The 20,277-nt window shown below is 54.6% G+C and overlaps 1 protein-coding gene across 9 annotated transcripts; it reads right to left on the bottom strand.

Moving 5' to 3' along the window:
* Positions 1–5,792: 5,792 nt before the first annotated feature.
* ST6GALNAC6 (ST6 N-acetylgalactosaminide alpha-2,6-sialyltransferase 6) lies at positions 5,793–18,795 on the bottom strand. 9 transcript variants are annotated; one of them, XM_060608549.3, is made up of 7 exons: positions 18,637–18,793; positions 17,412–17,468; positions 15,726–15,816; positions 13,720–13,899; positions 10,867–11,273; positions 7,964–8,071; positions 5,793–7,294 (listed from the first exon to the last, which is right to left on the bottom strand). In XM_060608549.3, the coding sequence occupies exons 2-7, from the start codon at positions 17,435–17,437 to the stop codon at positions 7,105–7,107; spliced, it is 1,002 nt and encodes a 333-aa protein (XP_060464532.1). In that variant the 5' UTR covers positions 17,438–17,468; positions 18,637–18,793; the 3' UTR covers positions 5,793–7,104. The 9 variants fall into 9 exon arrangements, with proteins under 9 accessions (XP_060464532.1, XP_060464537.1, XP_060464533.1 ...); XM_060608554.3 differs by lacking the exon at positions 17,412–17,468 and adding an exon at positions 17,502–17,742 and having other exon boundaries at positions 18,637–18,792; XM_060608550.3 differs by having other exon boundaries at positions 18,684–18,705.
* Between the last annotated feature and the right edge of the window lie 1,482 nt (positions 18,796–20,277).

Here is a 20,277-nt window from a genome sequence, read left to right on the forward strand (position 1 = left end):
AGCCAGCGCTCCGCCAGGGCAGGGAGGGGGGAAGGAGGGAGGGAGAGCGGACCGGGAGGGGGGTGGGGGGCCGGACCGGGGTGAGCCCCGATGGGAAGCCAGAGCAAGGCCGGTGCCTCCCCGCCGCGCATCCCCCCCCCCCCCCCCCCCCCCCCGGTGGCTGTGCCTGCACACAGGACGGCACTTAACAGTTTGCAGAGGGCTTTCCGTTCCTGCCTGACCTCTGGTGTGCCCACATCTCGGCAGGGGAACAGGACCCGGCTTCCTGTAGGACAGCTGGGGAAACTGAGACCCGGAGAGAAGAGGCTCTTTGTGTAAAATCCCACAGCCGGTTGTTGGCAGAGAGAGGCCAGACCCAGCGCGGGAGGCAATCATTGCGTGGATTCTGGGGGCTTTGCCGGCCAGAACAGCCCTCCCCACCCCCAAGTACCTGCCCTCCTCCGATCCTGCCCAGGGACCCCTGGGCCAAGACCCACCTGGAACTCTCCGCGCCCCCCTCCGTTAGAAGGGGCCCAAGAACCCCCTGGAACTCGAACTCTCTCGGGACCCCCCAAAGACCATCCATGTACCCATTTCCCAGCTAGTGGTTGTGTAGATTATATATATCAGCTCTGCCTCCGCAGAACTGCCAGGCAGCTCCCGTGAGGTGAGCACGAGAATGTGGGACATTCAGAATGCTGAATGGGTCGTGGGCACCCAGATGGGGGACCGCCAATCCTGATAAAAAGGACAGTTCCCGTTAACGAGCACTCACTGAGTCAGGCGCTGGGGCTCAGACGGGGTCCGTGAATCCTTAAGCACGGAGGAGAGTGAGGGTCATCCCCTTAAAATAGCTTGCCTGAGGTCCCCAGCGTGAACCTGAGAAAAATCCCTGAACACGAAACCTTATTTGCGGCTGAAAACGTCCTCCAGCTTTTCACACAGGAGCTACTGAACTGTTAAACTAGACAAAGGCATATGACTGAACCCAGAACTGTTGCACCTGCGTTCTTGAGAAAAACTGGATATTTTCCTAGTAACTGTCGTAACGCACTAGAAAATTGACGCACTGTAAAATGTCATTCTCTCTTCCAATCGTAATGTTTGGAAAACAACTTGTGTGGTCTTCCTAATACTTCTACAATTTGCTAATAAAGACCCCCTGGCTTTTATTCCTCAAAGGGACACAACTTGGGTTGCTCCCTGAATCTGCGCTCCCCAAATTGCAATTCTCAGACGCCCAATAAATGCTTTTTATTTCGATTCTTCCTCTTTTCTCGGTCAAAACAGGTAGAAGTGATGTTTATTCATGGAGACCGGCACATAGCAGTAGGTGCTCAATAATGCAGCAGGGCAGAGACCGGGACCGTGCAGTGGCAGAACTCATGACCTTGAAGGTAGCAGCCACAGATGACGGTGAGTGGAATTTAGAATTTGTCTCATAGGCACTAGGGAGCCATGGAAGGTGTTGGAGCAAGAGAGCGAGAGTACCAGGAGACTGAGACTGCCTCCGGTGGGTCATTTCTGAGCAACAACAGCCAGGATAATAAGGCCTGGGTCTAGTCCCAGCTCTGCCACCTGTGACATGAGACAAGGTCCTTGTCTCTTGCGAGCTTAGTTTCCCCATCTGTGGGAGGGATGGGTGCTGGGCCAGAGGTTCTGTCTTCAGAGTTGCTTGAAAGGCCCTCTCAAAAGCTGTCGGTGGCTGACTGCACCGGCACAACCTTTGGGGAAAGCAAACTGACGTCAATCAAAATTTTAAACATCCTCCTACTTTTAGGAATCCCACACGTGGGCACGAAATGTGTACACATGGGCACGAAATGTGGGCATGAAATGTGTCAGGTGCCAGAAGGGCCTGACTGATGGGAGGGACAGTGGTGCAGCCAGGCAGGGTGGGGTCATGGTCCTCGGTAGCGTCGGCATGAGAAAGGAAGCCAGAGGTCCGTGTGTCTGCCGAAGCAAGAGAAACAGGCAAAGAGCCCAGTGAAAATAATTCTAAACATGCGGGGGCGTGTGTGTGTAAAATCTATTCCTAGGGTTTTTTTTTTTTTTTTTTTTTTTTTAACTTCTCTGAAATCGTGTTGTCTTATAATCAAATTGATGGTATCTTTAAGTTGATGAAATGAAGCAGAACAGAGGGGCCGGGGTGTGCACATGACCCTCCCTGGTGGGGGGGTGGGGCTTTCACTTTGAAAAAATTTACTTGTTTTTTTTTAATGTTTATTTATTTGTTTTGAGAGAGAGAGTTGGAGCACGGAAGGTGCAGAGGGAGGGGGAGAGAGAGAATCCCAAGCAGGCTCCGAAGCTGTCAGTGCAGAGCCTGGTGCAGGGCTTGATCCCATGAACCCTGAGATCATGACCTGAGCTGAAATCACATGTCAGACACTTAACCAACTGAGCCAGCCAGGCGCCCCTGGGACTTTCACTTCTTACTTAAAAGCTTCCATGCTTGCTTGCTTCCTTCTTTTTTGTATTAAAACAACCTATTACTTTACACATAAAACAATTTTAATATGGATGTACCTTGAGGACACAATGCTAAGTGAAGTCAGTCAGTCCCCAAAAGGACAAATATTGTATGACGCTACTTATGTGAAGTATCTAGAGTATTCAAGTTCATAGAAACAGAAAGCGGAATGGCAAACGGGGTGGGGCGGGATGGAGAAATTCAGAGTTGCCATTTAGCAGATTTTTTAAAACTTTTTTTTTTACATTTGCTTATTTTTGAGACACAGAGAGAGACAGAGTACAAGTGGGGGAGGGGCAGAGAGAGAGGGAGACACAGAATCCGAAGCAGGCTCCAGGCTGTCAGCACAGAGCCCAACACAAGACTCCAACTCACAAACCATGATGAGATCATGACCTGGCCATTTAGCAGATTTTGAGTTTTGGACACGAAAGATAAGAAAGTTCTGAAGATGTTTTACGACAACGTAGATGTACCTAACACTACCCAAATGGATAAGTGGTAATTCTTCTGTGGTTTTTGCCACAATGAAAAAAATTCCATAATCTTAAAAATTGGGGAAAGAAATCCAATTTTAAGTACCTGTTCTCTTCTGCATTCAAGTCTAAGCCATATTTAAGTCTATGTGAAAACACAAGTTTGCCTTTTGTGGAAGTTCAACGAGCTCTCCAGCCTACCGAATTTCCGTATTTGAGTACCTGTTTTAATTATTCATTCGTGTATGATCTGTGGATTTTCCACCAATGCTGGGATATTAAAGTGTCGGGATTTCTTCCCCCAGCTAGAACTTAAAGAAAGAAAAATGGAGGCAGAAAGGAAGAGAGGGAGGAAGGAGGAAAGGGGGTGGGGGTGGGGGGCAGGCAAAAATTGCATAAGGGAAAAATCTGGAAGATTGTTAACAGGATATGGGACCAGGAGATGCTATCTTGTACCTTTGTATGGCTTATGTTACTTTGTAACATGAAAAAAATATATATATAAAATGAAACCAGTTTTTATTTGTTTAAAAATATTTTTTTAAATGTTTATTTACTTTTGAGAGAGAGAGAGAGAGAGAGAGAGAGAGTGCAAGCGGGGTAGGGGCAGAGAGAGAGGGAGACACAGAATCCGAAGCAGGCTCCAGGCTCTGAGCTGTCAGCACAGAGCCCCGACAAAGGGCTTGAACCCACGGACCCTGAGATCATGACCGGAGCTGAAGTCGGACGCTTAGCTGACTGAGCCACCCAGGCGTCCCCATGAAACCAGTTTTGAAAATATTTAAAAAATATTTTGGTTAAAGAAAGAATTCCAAGGCTGAAAGACAAGCCTGCTGGGGTGGGGCGGGGCGGGGCAGGGGGTGGAGTAGAGGAGGACTCTGGGGCAGCTTCCCGCAGAGGCTCACGCGTAGCCCAGCTGCCCCAGGTGGGCCTGGCTGTCCCCACTGGCCGAACACGGCAGGAAACGGCTGGAGTGGCTACTTCAGGAAGCACATGTCACGTCTACAGCTGGTAAGAGATGGCCCCACGCCCAAGGAGGGGTGAGAGGTTGGGGCCTCAGTGGGGTGACTGGGAAAGAAGAAGAATGGAGGTCGGAGGGCCCTGAACCCCAAAGGAAGAGGTAGGTTTGGTCCTGGCACAGTGGGGAGCCGGTGAAGCTTCCAGAGCAAAGAGGACCGTGATGAGGCGGCTTTAGGAAGTTGGTTCTGGCAACGAGTGTGGACCGGTCTCTGCTGGGTCCCATCTCGGGGGGTGAGTTGGTGGAGTTGAGAGCCCCACGCCTCCTGCCCTCCGCATCCTCCGAGTCCCACCATCTGATGCGAAGCTGAATGGTCCCAGGGTCCGCCCCCAACAACTCACCCCCTCCTGATGCTTTCCCACTGCACCTCCCTTCATGCCCACCAGTGGGCAGACAAAAGGGCCTCAGTGTTCTGGGAGAAAGTCTACCTAGAAACCTCTGCCCGGACCCAGATCCCCAGCAGCCTTTGCGTGGGCTTGGAAGTGGGTGGTATTCCCATCTCCCCATTCTCATGCGGGGCCTTAGGCTCCCCACATAAGGACTTTGCAAGGGGTCACCATCCCTCTGACAAGCCAATCACCACCATTACTGTACCTGGTCGGTCCCAGCCTCCTGCCCATCCTGCTGCTGCCACAGGACTGTGGCTTTGCCCCCTCTCACGGGCACTCGTGGCCTTTTCCCAGCCAGCCCCGGGCAGTCTCCTCTCCCACCGCTCCTTCCTTCTGTGGACTCACTGTCTACTGAGGCAGGCTGTGGGTCGCCCCCAGCAGGCTGTCGTTCCGGCCGTTCTTCCCACCTGACATTCCCTCCCTGGCCAATGGCACCTAACACGGCACACGGCACGTGGCTACCCGTTGCGGGAGCGTGTCCGTGAGCGAGCTCTCGCCTCCCAGCTCCGGGGCCCACCATCCCAGCTGGCCCCGTGCCCGGGGAGCACTCTCTCCCGTCCCAGCAGGCCGCCCGCCCTTGTCTTACACAGTCACCCTTTGTTAGGCCTCCGCTCCCAAGGGCATCTTATCTGCCTAAACAGGTTGTAATCTGCCAGAGTCACCGACCCCCGTCCTCCTGCCAACCTGGAGTCAACAAACCCTTTTGCCGAGAAGGCGGCGGCTGGCTCGCGCGGTCTAGGACTCACCAGGCCCCTCCCAGGGCTGCAGCCCTGCGGCCTTCTTCCCACTGGGCCTCGCGGGAAATTTCCACTCCCTGCCCTCAGTGTCCCCAGGCCCTAGAGTCAACCTCTGAGCCCCGTCTGTCCTCTCCCCTTCAATGTGCTCTCTCCAGTGCCCCCCAGCTGCTCTCTGTGACAGATGTCATTCTCCGCCCCCCCCCCCCCCCAACTTCTCCCTGCCAGAAGCACTTCCCCCAAACTTCCGCAGGTCTCTTCCTCCTCCTCCAGGCCTCAAAGGGAAGGGAAGGGAAGCACGTCACCTCTTCAGAGTGCCCTGTGTCATTGTCTCGTAGTCCTTACCACCCTCCGCGGCCTGTCTGGGACAGAACTGCCACACGGCCCCTCCCCTCCCTAGAACGTCAAGAGCAGTGTCCGGACCTGTCGCACCCATGAGGGAGCCAGGGCTCTGAGAGGGGAAGTGATGTGCCTGAGGTCACACAGGAAGGGAGAGGAGGGACTGGAAAAGCCAGGTGGGCTTGGCTCCAGGAACCCCACACACCTCCGGGGCTGCCAGGTCTCCACCCAAGCTGCAAAACGCATGACTCACTGGCCGGTTGAAGGAGCTGGCCATCCTGTGTATGAACTTCCAGGCTGGCTGGAGGGTGTGGGCACTGTCCTGAGGAAGCCCAGAGCCAGGCCAGAGGGAGTCAAGCTGGATCTGAGAGACACAGGAAACGGAACCAGAGCTTAGGTGCATTTATTCTGTACAAATCGTTACAAAACCAAGTCTGGGGTAGTTGCCGGTCCCCAGCCCCCACCCCAATGTGCAAAGGCTTGCTGCTGGCCTCTTCCTTCTCCCCCTGACCCCTCCCACTCCACAGCCTCCTCCAGGAAGCCCTCCAGTCTTCCCTTCCAGGCTCTGGAAGAGCAGGGGCGAACCCACCCCACTGAGGTCCAGCAATAAAGTGCCTGATGTAGAGTGAGGGGACAGAACCCACGCAACACAGCTCCTGGCCCCCTAGAGCCCTCCCAGGCCCAGCGGAGGGGAGGCCCTCGGACAACTACAGCAGCTGCAAAGGGGCTATGTGAAACCCCAGTTTGGCTGGGATTCCCCCCTTCTCAGCCCCAAAGTCTCCTCCAATAGGTAGAAATCCTCACTGCTGGGTGGCAGAAAAGGGAGCCTGGCTCTTTAAGAGCAAAACTAATGGCAGCTGAGTGGAGGGACTAAGAAAACAGCTGAAGGTTTATCCCTTTCCTGTTAGATTCCCCCCAAACTCTGTGGGAGTTTGCGCAAAAATACCCTTAAGTTTCCAGAAGGAGGAGAGGAAGGGAACCCCAGTCCCCCAGGGAGCTGAGCCCCCCAGCCAAGGGTGGTGGCTGGAGGGGTCCAGTCTCAGGGAGGACAGACCCAAGGAGGTCATTGGGGAAAGTGGGAGGGGGTCTCAGCCTCCACGTTAGAACCTGACACGGGCAGAAGGGCGACCAGAGAGGGGGCAAGGGTTTTGTCCAAAGCCACTCAGGGCAGAGCCAAGACCCGGATGCTGGCTCCCACCTCTAGGATCCCCCACAACCCCCCAAATGGTCTGGCCTGCCCTCCAGACAGCCCCACTCCCATGCAGCTTCTCTTTCTGGCTCTGGGAAGCGAGGGAGCAACACAAAGTTCCCAGCTCCTCGGGACAGGACCTCAGCGTCCCAGCCTCAGGGAGTGACTGGAGGTCCATCCTGGGGCTCCGGACCAAGGACTCATGGGAAAGCACATGTCCTTAGCCTCAGATAACTTCAGAAATACCCTGATTGACTATGCTCAGACCCTGACTGGACGAGAAATACCCCCAACACCCCTGATTAACCACATAGAAGCTCAAATCCCTGATTGGTCAAGAGATACCCCCGGGCCTTGGCTGGCCAGAGGATACTACCCCCGACAAGGCCCTGATTGGCCAGAAGACGCTCCGACCAGCCTTGATTGGCCAGGAGACGGCCCTTGGTTGAGTGGCTGGCAGGAGAGAGGCCTCTCCTGTGTCCCTTAGGAGGGGTCCACAGGCAGGGCGGCCTAGGTCCACGAGGGGTGGGAGAAAGTGATTCCATACAGCTGGGCCCAGGATGAGAAGACCCTCTTCTCCGTGATGAAGCGGTGGTGGTTGCCCTTGCGGCTGTGCTCATTCTGGATGTAGGTGACACACTCATCCGGTCCCTTGGGCTCATAGTAGTGGTAGGGCATGCGTTGCAGACGGGGCCGCTGGCTGGGGCAGAGCAGAGAGGGGCTGTAAGGGCAGGGTAGGCACCGGCACAGCCCCCTCGCCCTTTCCAGCCCCTGACTTGCTATAGGATTTCGGCTTGGGCGGGGGGGGGTGGAATCCCTGCCCCTCCTTGGGCCTCAGTTTTCCCATCTGTAAAATGGATGTAGGGTGGACTAGGTTTATGACCATCCAACTTTTTTTTTTTTTTTTTTTTTAATATGATCCAAACGTTTCCTTTCCTGAAGAGGGAGGCAGTGTAGGGTAGTGGTAAGAAGTATGGGCTCCGGAGCCTGGCCCCACTGCTTCCTGTCTGTGGGGCCTTACGCCACTCACAAAACATCTTCCTCAGTTTTTCTCATCTATGAAACAGAAAGAGTAATGCAACTATCCATGTGGGTCACCGTGAGGAGTACATGAGATAATGAATGAAGCCACGCTTTGTACATGGGCTTTTCATGTGGTCATCTCAATAATAGTGGCCATTAATATACAAAATCTGGACTATGGTTGAGCTGGGGAGAGGCCCCTGAGGCAGCTAGCCCCAAGGAGCTTAGATCTCTGCAGAGCAGTCTGAATACCCTAAGACAGAGGCTTCAAAGGCACCCCCAGCCAATGTTTCTGGGTTCCAAGCTGCAGCTAGTGACTGGGCGTTGTGTGGGGTGGGGGGCTCACCTGCAGTAGTCAGGGGGGACCATGCCATAGACGTGCACGTGGTCACACAGCTCCACTGCAATCACCATGGTGAACCAGCCGGTGCTCAACCACGAATGGGACTTTTCCCTGCGGGCAGAGAGGGGGCATGATGAGGGGTCAGGCAGGCAGGGAGGAACGGTCAACCCACCTGGGGTTTCCCAGAACTCCTCCCGCCATCAGGGCCCTCCCCCAACTTCAGTGACCACCCCACCCCCCGCCCCGCAGCCCAGCCCCACTGTGGGAACACGTGCGTGCTGGCAGAGGACTTGTCTGGGCAGAGATGAGGGGTGTGGAGAGAGCGCCTTTGAAGGAACAGGGCACGCTGGGAATAGACTCCCGGGGAGACTGGTCACAGTAGGGCAGGTTGCAAGTGACCATGAGCTCACTAGACTCATGGCCTTGCTTGATGGAACTTGCTAGGAACAGCTGTGCCCACGCTAGGAGCAAACGCCTAAAGGGAGACTAATCAGAGAAGGTCATGCTGAGAGTGACCACGGGTTCACAGCAAGGCACGGGAGGTAGCCAAGGACCTGGAGCCTTCGCTGTCCACTACGGCAGCCAGTAGCCACATGTGGGCACACGACGTGTGGTTGAAATGTGCTGTCGGTGTAAAATATGCCTGGGATTTTTTTAGTATGAGAGAAAGAACACAGAAAATGTCACTGGTAGTTTTTGATACTGATCATATGTTGAACCGAAAATAGTTTGGATATATTTGATTGAAGGTGGTTCTTTGGAAAGTTTGGAAAGAAAATAAACCTCTCACAAGACTGACCAAGAAAAAGCAAAGATACAAGCTACCAGTATCAAGAATAAAACCGAGGACATCATCGCAGATCCTGTAGACATGAGGACAATAAGAAAACCACAAACAAGCACATACGTAAATTTCACAACTTCAATGAAATGGACCAATTCCTTGAAAATCAGAAACTACTGAAACACAGCCAAGACGAAACAGATTAACCTAAGTGTCTGTGACTATTAAGAAATTGAATTCATTGTTCAAAACCTTCTGAGAAAGAACTCTGCAGACCCAGAGAGTTTGGCAAATTCTACGAAATATTTAAAGAAGAAATAACACCGGGGTGCCTGGGTGGCTCAGTCGGTTGAGTGTCCGACTTTGGCTCAGGTCATGATCTCGCAGTCTGAGGGTTCGAGCCCCACGTCAGGCTCTGTGCTGACAGCTCAGAGCCTGGAGCTGCTTCGGATTCTGTGTCTCCCTCTCTCTCTGCCCTTCCCCTGCTTGTGTTGCCTGTCTGTCTGTCTATCTCTCTCTCTCTCAAAAATAAACATTAAAACATTTTTTTTAATAAAATAAAATAAAGAAGAAATAACACCAATTCTATACATTTTCAGAGGCCAGCATTACCCATACTACCAAAACCATACAAAAACAGTACAAAAACCAAACAAAACTACAGATCAAGATCTCTCATGAATACAGACACAAAAATCTGAACAAGATATTAGCAAGTCATATTCAGCAGTATATAAAAAAGAATAATACGCCACAGCCAAGTGGAGTTTATTCCAGAAATGCAAGTCTGATTCAATATTCAAAAATCAATTGGTATAATCCACCATAGTAATAGTCTTAAGAAAAACCACATGATCATATTAATTGATGCATAAAAACACTGGATAAAACTCAATATCCAATAATGATAAAAACTCTTAGCAAATTAGTTAGAAAAGAGAAATTTTTCAACCTGATAAAGAGCAGCTAAAAACTCTATAGCTAACATCATATTCAATGATGAAGGACTGAATGCTTTCCCACCAAGACCGGGACCAAGGCAAGGTGTCTACTCTCACCACTTCCAATACAATTTGACCTTGTATTGTCAGTCCTAGCCAGTGCAATAAGGCAAGAAAAAGAAATAAGATGCATACATATTGGAAATTGTCCTTACAACATGATTACATATATGGAAAATCCCAAAGAACCTAGAAAAATTTCCCAGAACCAATAAGGAAATTTAGCAGGATTACAGGATATAAGGTCAACCCACAAAAACCAATTGTATTTCTATCTACTAGCAATGAACAGTTGGGAACCCCCCAAAATTTTAAATACAATTTACAACAGCACCCTCAAATTTTAAATATTTAGGGATAAATCAGGGGCTGCCTGGGTGGCTCAGTCGGCTGAACTTCTGACTTCGGCTCAGGTCATGATCTCACGGTCCGTGAGTTCGAGCCCCGCGTCAGGCTCTGTGCTGACGGCTCAGAGCCTGGAGCCTGCTTTGGATTCTGTGTCTCCCTCTCTCTCTGCCCCTCCCCTGCTCACGCTCTGTCTTTCCCTCTCTCTCAAAAATAAATAAACGTAAAAAAAATAAAAATAAGTACTTAGGGATAAGTCAAAATAAGCACAGGGTCTATATGTTGGATGTATTGGGTTAATTGGGCTACTACAAAAATATAAATTACACATACAGCTTGCGTTATATTTCTACTGGATAGCATCGGCCTAGCTTTTCTGGGGAGATTAGCCAGAGAAGGACATGCTGGGAAAGATGTATCCTTAGGATAGAGTACGCTGGGAGCAACCGTGTGCCTAAAGCAAGACATGCTGGGTACAGTCAATACCTTCCAGAGGCAGACTACGGGGAGCAGAGCATGCTAGGAGCCCTGTTCCCTCAGAGCAATGCAGGCTGGGAAGCCTTCCTGGGGGAGACGAGACCATGCAGAGCCCGTTGGAAGTGACTCATGCTAAGGGCTGGACACAATGAAAATCCCCTAGGAAAACCTGAGCAGAGAGCAGCAGGAAGTGACCACACCCTCAGAGTAGTGCATGCCGGGAACAACAGGCCCCCTGGGCAGAGAATGCTGATGGGGAGCACAGGGCCGGCCGGAGGGGGCAGGCAGGAGGCTGGTACCTGTCCTTGCCCGTCTCACCCCGGAAGAGGTCGTCAAATTGGCGCATGCGGCCGGGAGAGACGGCATAGGCCTCCATGTTGGGGAACACCAGGCCTGCCCGCTGGATGACACGCACAAGGCTGCCCTGGGGCTTCTGCATCTTGTTTGGGGGGCCCCAAAAGATGAACGCAGTTTCGGGGGTCCGGTTGACGAATTCCTGGGGCCTCCGCAGCACACGGAATACGCTGGAATGGGCTACCACACGGAATGTGGTCTTGTTGCCTACGTCGGCTGAGTAGCCTGTGGTGGGCGCGTCGTTCATGCGGATTGTGCACTCGGCTCGCTCGATCTCAGGGCCCAGCTTGGTTCCCAGCAGGTGGCTAGAGCTGGTGACAATCACACACTGGTGGCACCGGGAGGGCAGCGTCTGGGGGGAGGCAGCAAGGAAAGTCAACACTATCGCGACCATTCGGTGCCAGGCCCTAGGCTCTGTACATCCAGGCCTCCAGGAGGCAGGAATTATTTTCCCATTGTAAAAACAGGGAAGCTGAAGGCTGTTCGCTCGACATTCAACAAACACTTCCAGCAAGCTGGCTAATGGCTAAATACCAGGGACAGAGCTATGAGAAAAAGGGCCCCGTCCTGCCTTCAAGAGGCACAGTTAGGCAGAGAACAAGTAAAAGATAAAATGATGCCAGGTGGTGAGCAAAACGTACCACGAAGACAATACAACAGAGGCAAGGGATCAGGAGGGACAGGAGTGGGGGCTCCTCTAGAAAGATCATCCAGTGGGGGCCTGTCGGAGCCGAGACCAGGAGGATGAAGAGGAACCACATAGGAAAATAATTGAGGCGGGGGAACAGCAAGACCAGAGGTGCTGAAGTGGGAATGGCCACCGTGTGTTGAGAAGCCAAAGGCGGCCACTTGTCCGGAGCCGACTGAAGGAACAGGAGGACAGGACAGTTATGCAGGGATGTCCCCAAAGTCACCCAGCAGAGGAGTGCAGTGCTGGGGTATGAACCCAGGTCGATATGGCCACAGAGCCCCAGGCTTGGTCCAGTTCTCCTAAGAGGGCAACCTCCCCAGGGCACCCATGACATTTCCACACCATCCACACGTAAGACACCACCTGTCGAAAAGGAAAGAGTGTGGAAGCCCGTCTGGGCCTGTTTCCCCCACCGGTGAGTGAGTTGAAACCACGTGTTCTCTGGGGCCTGTTTTCTGCCCATGGAATTCCTGTTCGCCCTCTAAGTGTGAGCTCAGGCGCCACCTCCTCCAGGCAGTCTGCTCTGAGCCCTCACTCCAAGATCTAACAACAGCTCCCATGGACCTCAACGGATGGCTTTTCCAGCCTTCCCGAGCTCTACTGGCTTCCCCTGTCAGGCTGGTGTCACCCACACTCAGGCTGTTCCACTTTCTCCCTGGTCCCATTATTTGTGTTTCTCTTTCAAGGATTCTTAGGGTCTCAGTTAGGTGTCAATCCATCTCTGAACACCTGCCAATGGGCCCTTTCCCAGCAAGGGTGCATTCAGAGGCCCTGGTTCAGGCTCTATACACACGACGTGTGCAAAGACCCTGAGGGATTTAGGAGGGGGTCGTTGTTGTTTTTAATTTTTTTTTTTAATGTTTATTTTTGAGAGGGGGGGATGGGGAGGGGCAGAGAGAGATGGGGACAGAAAATCCAAACCCAGCTCCGTATTGACAGCAGAGAGCCCGATGTGGGGCTTGAACTCAGGAACTGTGACAGAGCCCAAGTTAGCCACTTAACCAACTGAGCTGCCTAGGTACCCCTGGGGGGTGGGGTTTGAGGGAGGGGAAGGAGGCAGGCAGGGATTGGGAGACCACCTTCTCCTGGGAGGCGGAGTTCATATTCCAGGCCAATGATTATCTACTTGGCCTCCCAGAAAACATCTAGGGCTCAGAGGATTATGGGGTGAACCCCAGAAATACAACCTGCGTTTCACGGCTACCCAAGGCAAACAGAAGCCCCAGGAATGATTTCTGGCTTCTCTCTACAGCTACAACTCCCCAGGGGTTGGGGCAAAAAATACCCTGGCTCCTCCCCTCCCTTGCTGTGTGGACTTGGACAAGTGACTTTGCCTCCCTGAGTCTTGGTTTCCCCATCTCTTCAAGGCGAATAACAATGCTGACCTTACAGGGTTGGTATGCTCATTACTGCTAATCACAGTGCCCGGCACACAGCAGGGAACTGACAAAGGGCAGCCATTATTAGGACTGTTTTTGTGTTGTCAAATACTTGAGCCTTCTGCTCTCAAACCTTGTGTGGACTACCCAGCAGAGATGGAGATCCGTGAAAACCAGAGACATCTCTCCTTAGGAATTCTGACTCAGGAGGCAGTAGGATATCAGCACTAAAAATGGAACCCTGAAGACAACTGAGGCCCAGAGAGAGACAGGGCACTTGTGCAACATCACACAGCAAACAAGGGGCCGAATGGGGCGCCTGGGTGTCTCAGTCGGTTACGCATCCGACTTCAGCTCAGGTCACGATCTCGCGGTCCGTGAGTTCGAGCCCCGCATCGGGCTCTGGGCTGATGGCTCAGAGCCTGGAGCCTGCTTCCGATTCTGTGTCTCCCTCTCTCTCTGCCCCTCCCCCCGCTGAAATAAATAAACATTAAAAAAAAAATTAAAAAACAAACAAACAAGGGGCTGAAGGCACTGGAAGCTATGGCCTTGACTCCTGGGGTCCCCCCTTTCCTTTAGAAGGAATGGAGGCAGCAGAGGGAGGAGGAGGAGGAGGAGGAGGAAGAGGAGGAGGAGGAGGAGGGGGAGGAGGGAACAGTGACGGCGGGCAATGGGAAAGACCAGCCCCCAGCCCGGTCTCAGGGAGCGCCCCGAGGTGGTCATGCTACCTTGTTGCCAAGAATTGGGACGTAGCCGTCGCTGATGCTCCATGCCTTGAGGTTGACAGGCCTGCGGGTGCGGCCTCGCAGGGAGCCGTAATGGAAGACCTCATTGGCACTGTTGGAGCTGTAGAGGATGAGGATGGTGATGAGGGCAAAGAGGATCACGAACACTGCTGACCGCTGCTCCTGGAGAGGGGAGAGGCTGGTGAGCGCCCGGCCGCCCGGCAGGCCCCCGCCTCATCCTTGCCACCCACCACGCCTGGCTCACTCCCGCCCTTCGTTCCAGACCAGCTCAGATACCACCTCGTCTGGCCCCCGAGTACCCCCTATCACAGCGCCGGTCACACTGTCCAAACTGCAGTCCCCCCAGTGAGGCCATGAGCTCCGCGGGCGGGGACCGAGATGGCCTCGATGGCCACCGTATCCCAGCTCCCAGAGCACAGAAGCACGGAAGGTTCTCAGAGAAGGCTTGCTGGATCAGACTGGATGTGGGTGTCAGAAGGACCCCTCCAGCCACAGCTGGAAGGATGCCTGGAGACAGGTGGGACATTCAAAGGAGGGGATCCAGGTCTTCCCCAAACAGTAACCCAATGTCATGTTTGTCATTCATTAAAGCTGGAGGGGACGGATCTGGTCAGGAAGCGGGATGCACGGGACAAAGTGGGATGCATTGTCACTGCCAGGGCAGGAAAGCGAGATCCAAAGTGTCCCTTGGGATTCATCTGCCCAGGGTCGGCACAGCTAGGCAAGGCCCGGAAATCCTGGCTCCTTGCGCTAACCGCCCCTCTGTGCTGGTTATTCGTGTATCGCTTCTCAGCTCCAAGTTCATCCTTTTTGCCTGTCTGTGCAAATGGACCTGGGCCCTTAGATGCATGTCCTTGGCAGCTTAAACGCAGATGAAGCTTTGTCAGGAAAGGACGCTGGAGAGGCAGTGCAGGAGAAAAGGAGTTTGCTTCCTGCTTCTGGTGGCTTTGACGCCTGGTCCCGGTGCCTTTGCTCCCCCAGAGCACATGGCTTCCACAGCACATGTGGCCAGCAGCTTCCTCCTGTACGTGCCTTCAGGCACTTTGGGAGCAGAGTGTCTCTGGCCCCTTCTATGATCACAGCCTCTCTAGAGCTCAGCGGGTGTAATATACTCAACCACACACAACACCCAGAGACCATGAGCTTCCCCAGAGCAGTTTTGTATGAGCTCTGAGTGCCTCCTGGGAGTGGTCTCCTGTGAGCAGCCTTCCCCATAGCCCAGGGAGTGGTTTTGTGACGACTTCCACCAGCAGACCGCCACAGTGAGTTCTCTGCCACCCGGTGGGCCAGAGCTGTGCCCTCTCCAGCAAGGCCTGGGTCTCGGCCCTGCCGGTGGTGGCTGTTCCTTGTACTGGCTATTCCTGTATTTCTCAGAATGGCCATCCCTCGTGACTCCAATGCCCGGCTGTAGCTAATGATTCTTTATGTTAAACTTTCCCTGTTCAAATTACTGTGTGCTTTCTCTCTCTCAGTTGGACCCACACTGGTACGTCCACACCACACCACCCCCAACCCTCAGGCTCTTCCAAAGCTTCGCTGCAGTGGATCCCAGGAAAGGCGTGTGCAGGGCCAGGCGCATAGTAGGTGCTCAGGAAAGCAGGAACGAATCGATCACTCTGACAGCCTCAGAGTGATGCAAATAACATTCCGTCACCTTTGACTCTGACCACTGCTCAGAGCAGTACCCTCCGTCCGGCACATCCCAGTGCTGTGTCCATCACATGGGCCAATCCTTTACCACAGATGGACCAGTCAAACCTAGGAAGACACAGGTGGATATGGGCCCAGAGAGAGGTAGGAGCTTGCCCAAAGCCACAGAGATCAGTGGCCACGGCAGAGCTCCAGCCAGGGCCTCCGGGGCATCAGGCACTTCCTGGCTGGAAAGAGGCACTGGTGGTTGTCTGGGTCTGGGGCACAGATCCAAAGGAGCCCATTTCACTGGGTAAATAAAAGGCTGGGATGGGGACGAGAAATGAAGGGGGACTTACTTTGCTGCTACTCATCTCTCTCCGGCGTCTGCTGAGGGGCAGGGGCCGGCGTCCTGCAGGTGGCCCAGGGGGCAGGGATGTGGGGTCACACCTGCAAGCCACAGAAAGGGTTATGGCCACAGCTGGTCAAAGGCTACACCCTCCCCACCCCGCCAGCTCTCCTACCCACCCATGACTTCAAGGCTCAGGGTCATATGCATTTTGCAGAGAGAGACACTGAGGCCTGGAAAGGGCAGGAACCTGCCTTCAGGTCACACAGCCCGGTGGTGCAGAGCCCGACCTCTCTCCTTGCTCTCTCTTTCTCCCACTCTGCTTCCTGAGCAGGGACCTTCCCACTCATTAGCTCTCCTAGGCAGCTGGAGGGCCTAAAGCTGGCTCCCAAGCTGGGGGGCTTGCCCCCCACTCAGCAAGAGCCCCACTGTATATTCCTACTCTGACTTAGGTCCCTGTGGGCTTGGAATAAAGCACAGGCAGCCCTCCAGAAGTTGCATCAACTGTCCCTCTGTCTAGAACACCCTGCCCTCTTGGACCCTGCTCATGCCCTCTCAGCGTCCAAGCCTAGGGTAGACCAGGAACTTCCTCTGTGTGTCCCCTCACGGCTAGGCTGAGAGCTCTCGGAGCGTGCAGCCGGCACAGATCCTCACTCACATTCTCCACTGTGCCTCCAAAGGCGTGGAGGTGGGTGCAGGAGGTTCGCTGAGTGACTTCGTTAATGAACAACAAGCCCTTAGGAGTTAAGGGCACAGACTGGACAATCCGCTATAACCACAGCCGCACCCTCAGAGGGTAGGTGGGGAGCCTCAAGTAACAGCCCTTCCTTCCTGCCCCAGTCGGCCCTTAGCAGCTGCAGCTGCGAGGGGACCTCCTCACAGGCCCTAGCTCCTTTCCGACCTCAATTTCCCCACCTGTCAAAAGGGAGTAAGTGCTTGCATCCAGCCACCTCCAGCGGATTCAAGGCCAAAAGGCACTAAGGGAGGGAGAGTGTGCAGAAGAGAAACGGAGGCCCAGGGCTCCCCAGCTCGGTCCTCCCCTCCAGGGGCCTCCAGGCCCCGCCACTATCCCCACCCCTTGACCTGGCGGCTGTTTACTCCTACACAGCCACCAGGAATAGCCACGGCACGACAGGCCAAAGGAGGCTCCCCCCACATGCCGCTCCTGATTGGTTGGGCCATGACTCCGCCCACTGCCCAACCCCACCCCCTTCTCCGCGGAAGCCCCCCTCCTCCCAAGCCCGGTTTCAGATTTCAGATTTCCCCCAGGCGGGAGGGCCAGTCAGGGCGTACTGGGGACTCTCACTGGGTACAGTGCCTGCCACACAGATCAGGAAACTGAGGCTCATTAGAAGAGAAAAGCAGCTTGTCCTAGGCCTTACAGCCCTTTGGGGAGCAAGACGGGGGTCCAGAATCCCAGGGTCGCGCTTATGAGCACCGACCCTCTGGCTGGCAGTCCAGGCCATCTCGGTCCAGCCTCCCCTCTCGCTACCCTTTCCTTCCGATGCCCCAAGCTCCAGACACACCAGAGCACTCCAGTTCCCAGGCCCACCCAATACTTTCCCACCTTTGCCCGAGCAGTGACCTCAGCCAGGACCACCGACCCCCTGGTCAGCCCCGTCACCCTCCTGCTCTGGGAAGGTCCTGGTCATACGGCATCTCAGGTGCCAGTGCGAATCCCGGTTCCACCACTTACTGGCTGAGGGGCCTCGGGCAAGCCATGTGACCTCTCTGAGCCTCAGTTTCCTCATCTCTGAAATGGGAATAATAAGAGTAGGTGACTTACGGGGTTGTTGAAAGGATTCAAGCAGCTGCGGCAAGGGAAGCAAGGAGCTTGCAAGTGCTGGGTCAGTGCCTGACAGTAGCTGTGAGTCTTGTGGGTATTCATTGTTGAAGGCCTGCCTCACCTTCAGCTTAAATGCTGCCCCTTGTTGGACACCTGGCTTAGCCACTTCCCTCTAATATCGAGGAAGGCGTGCAGGGAGCCACACTATGCATCACGCACTCACCCAATCCTCCTGGCCACGCTGCAAAGGAAGGGCTCTTACTTCCCATTTCACAGATAAGGAGAGTGAGGTTCAGAGAGGCCAAGCTCCTTGCACAGCTGCCCAGAGTCTGCTGGGGAGCCTTGTTTACAGCTTGTTTGCAGAGAGCAGCCCAGGGCTGAGCCTGCCAGGATCTCCTTCCAGGATCTCCTCGCGCTGGAAGGGGCCAGAGGGCACCAAGTGTGTGCCCAGCACCTGGCCCAGCACCAGGGAGCAGGCCTGCTGGGGAGCAACTTGCTAAGGCTGGGGAGGCGGCAGCCCAGAGCACCGGGCCAGGAGCGTGGCCTCAAGTCCCGAGGCTGGTCGTTCAGGAAGAGGGCTCAGTCGTGGGCTCAGGGTGGGGGCCACACCCTGCCCTCTGTTTGGGGGCTTTGCCTCTCTCAGCCGGGGGGCTGGGGGAGGTGGGGTCCTCCTGCAGGGTCGAGAAGCCCCCACAAGCCGCTCGGGAGGAGGGCTCCGGGGAGGAGGGGGAGGGGGCTCCTAACGTCTAGATGGGGGAGGGCGCTGAGCCCGTGGGTCCACCAGTGGGGGACGACTCACTCTCTGCGCCCCCTCTTGCGCTAAGCCCCCCGATTTCCGCACTCGGGGGGGGGTCCGGAGCCCTAGCGCCAGCTGGGACGAGGAGGGAGGCAGGACGGCGGCAGGTCCCCGAGCTCTAATGGGGTAGTCAGTGGCAGGGGCCCCGCGAACCCCGCGGCGGCCCTAGGGCGCGAGGACCGGTACCTCCAGGCGCCACCGCCGAGAGAGAGCGGGTCTGGAGGAGCCCCGAGGCCCCGCATCTTCCCCATCCCTGGCGACTCCCTGCCCCCGCCCCGGGGCGCAGGCAGAGCCCCCCCCCCCCCTCCCGCTGCCCGCCTCTGCGCGGCGCCCGCTCACCTCCCCCGGGGAGCGCCCGGCCCCCCGCGGCCCCCGAGCCCCCTCACATGGCGCCGGGAGCCGAGAGCCGGGGTCCGCGCTGCTCCGGCCGCCCAGGCCCCGCCGCAGCCCACGCCCGCCGGGTCCTAGCGCCGCCGCCGCCGCTCTGGCCCAGGCCGGGGAGGCGGGCGGAGCCTGGAGGGGCCGCGGGTGGCTCCGCCCCCCGGGCGGCGCCGGCGGGGAAGGGCGAGGGGCGGGCGACCCCGGGACCCGGCCGCGCTGGCGCGTCGCTTGCCCCTCTGGGCAGCCGGTAGGGGCAATGAAAACCGCAACAGCCTTCTGGAAACCTTCAGTGTGGGTCGGGCCCGCTTCTATCTCGCTTTACTGCCGCCACGACCCGGATGGGGAAACTGAGTCCCGGAGCACGCTGAGCTTGGAACCAGTTGAGTTCCTCTCTGGGCCCCCTTCCCCAGGACCTCCAGAGCCCTGCATCCAGGAGTCACCGTAGGTGAACTCACCGGTCCTCCTGTGGATTCAAGTCCAGCTGTGTGCCACCCCACCAGATGTTGGGTCGTGGCACATTACTTACCTTTCCTCTGCCTTGGGAGACAGGAAGAACGACCTCATAGGGTGTTTAAAGGATTCAGAATGTTATGTTACTTATAGGTACTGGGGTATACATGACATCATTTCATGTGATAACGAAACATAACAATTTAAGTAGCCATTCTAGGAGCCTGGTTAAATAAAGGCACAGCCCCGCTAAAATGGATGATGCAGGGTCCATATGCACTGACAGGAAGGCATGTCCAGGATATTTACAGGCTATTTAAGTGAAGAAAGCAACTTAAAGACGTTAATCATGCTAGAAAAGGAAATTGTAAAACTTTGCTTTCCCCTCCTGCATGTGTAGTCTGGAGAAATTCTTTCACGTGTACAGAACAAAATCCTGAGTGGCGGTCCTTGAAATAACACCAAACTGGAAACAGCCTATATATCCATCAACAGGAGAATGGATTTGTTTCCTTTGCAATATGCGGCGGTGAACTATTATATAGCAGGGAAAACGAACAAGCTACAACGGCAAGGATGGGTTTTAGAGACATGAGCGGTGAAAAAGACAAGTCCCAGAAGACAAAACTACACACTATATTAAGCATACAGCTGGCAGCAGGCTACTTCTCCCAGCCAGGGAGGGGGTTAGCTTTTGCCTATCCGAATGATTAAAGTTTTACAAGCAAAAGTTAGTTAAGAACACAGTTGTCTCTGTGGGGTAGGCAGGGATGCAGGAAAGGGGAGGGAGGAAACAGAGGCGGGCATTTCTAGTACCACTCTAGTCTTTAAGTGGGACTTGGGGTTTGAGAGGTTCATTATATTGTTATGTTTTATAATTTACAAGAATGATCTATGCCACCATTTTTATGTATCACAGTAATTTTTTTTTAATGTTTATTTATTTTTGAGACAGAGAGAGACAGAGCATGAACGGGGGAGGGTCAGAGAGAGAGGGAGACACAGAATCCGAAGCAGGCTCCAGGCTCTGAGCTGTCAGCACAGAGCCCGACACGGGGCTCGAACTCACGGACCGTGAGATCATGACCTGAGCTGAAGCCAGATGCTTAACTGACGGAGCCACCCAGGTGCCCCATGTATCACAGTAAT

This window comes from Panthera onca, chromosome D4 (assembly GCF_046562875.1).
Source record: "Panthera onca isolate mPanOnc1 chromosome D4, mPanOnc1 haplotype 2, whole genome shotgun sequence".
In the NCBI taxonomy this organism is placed as follows: Eukaryota; Metazoa; Chordata; class Mammalia; order Carnivora; family Felidae; genus Panthera; species Panthera onca.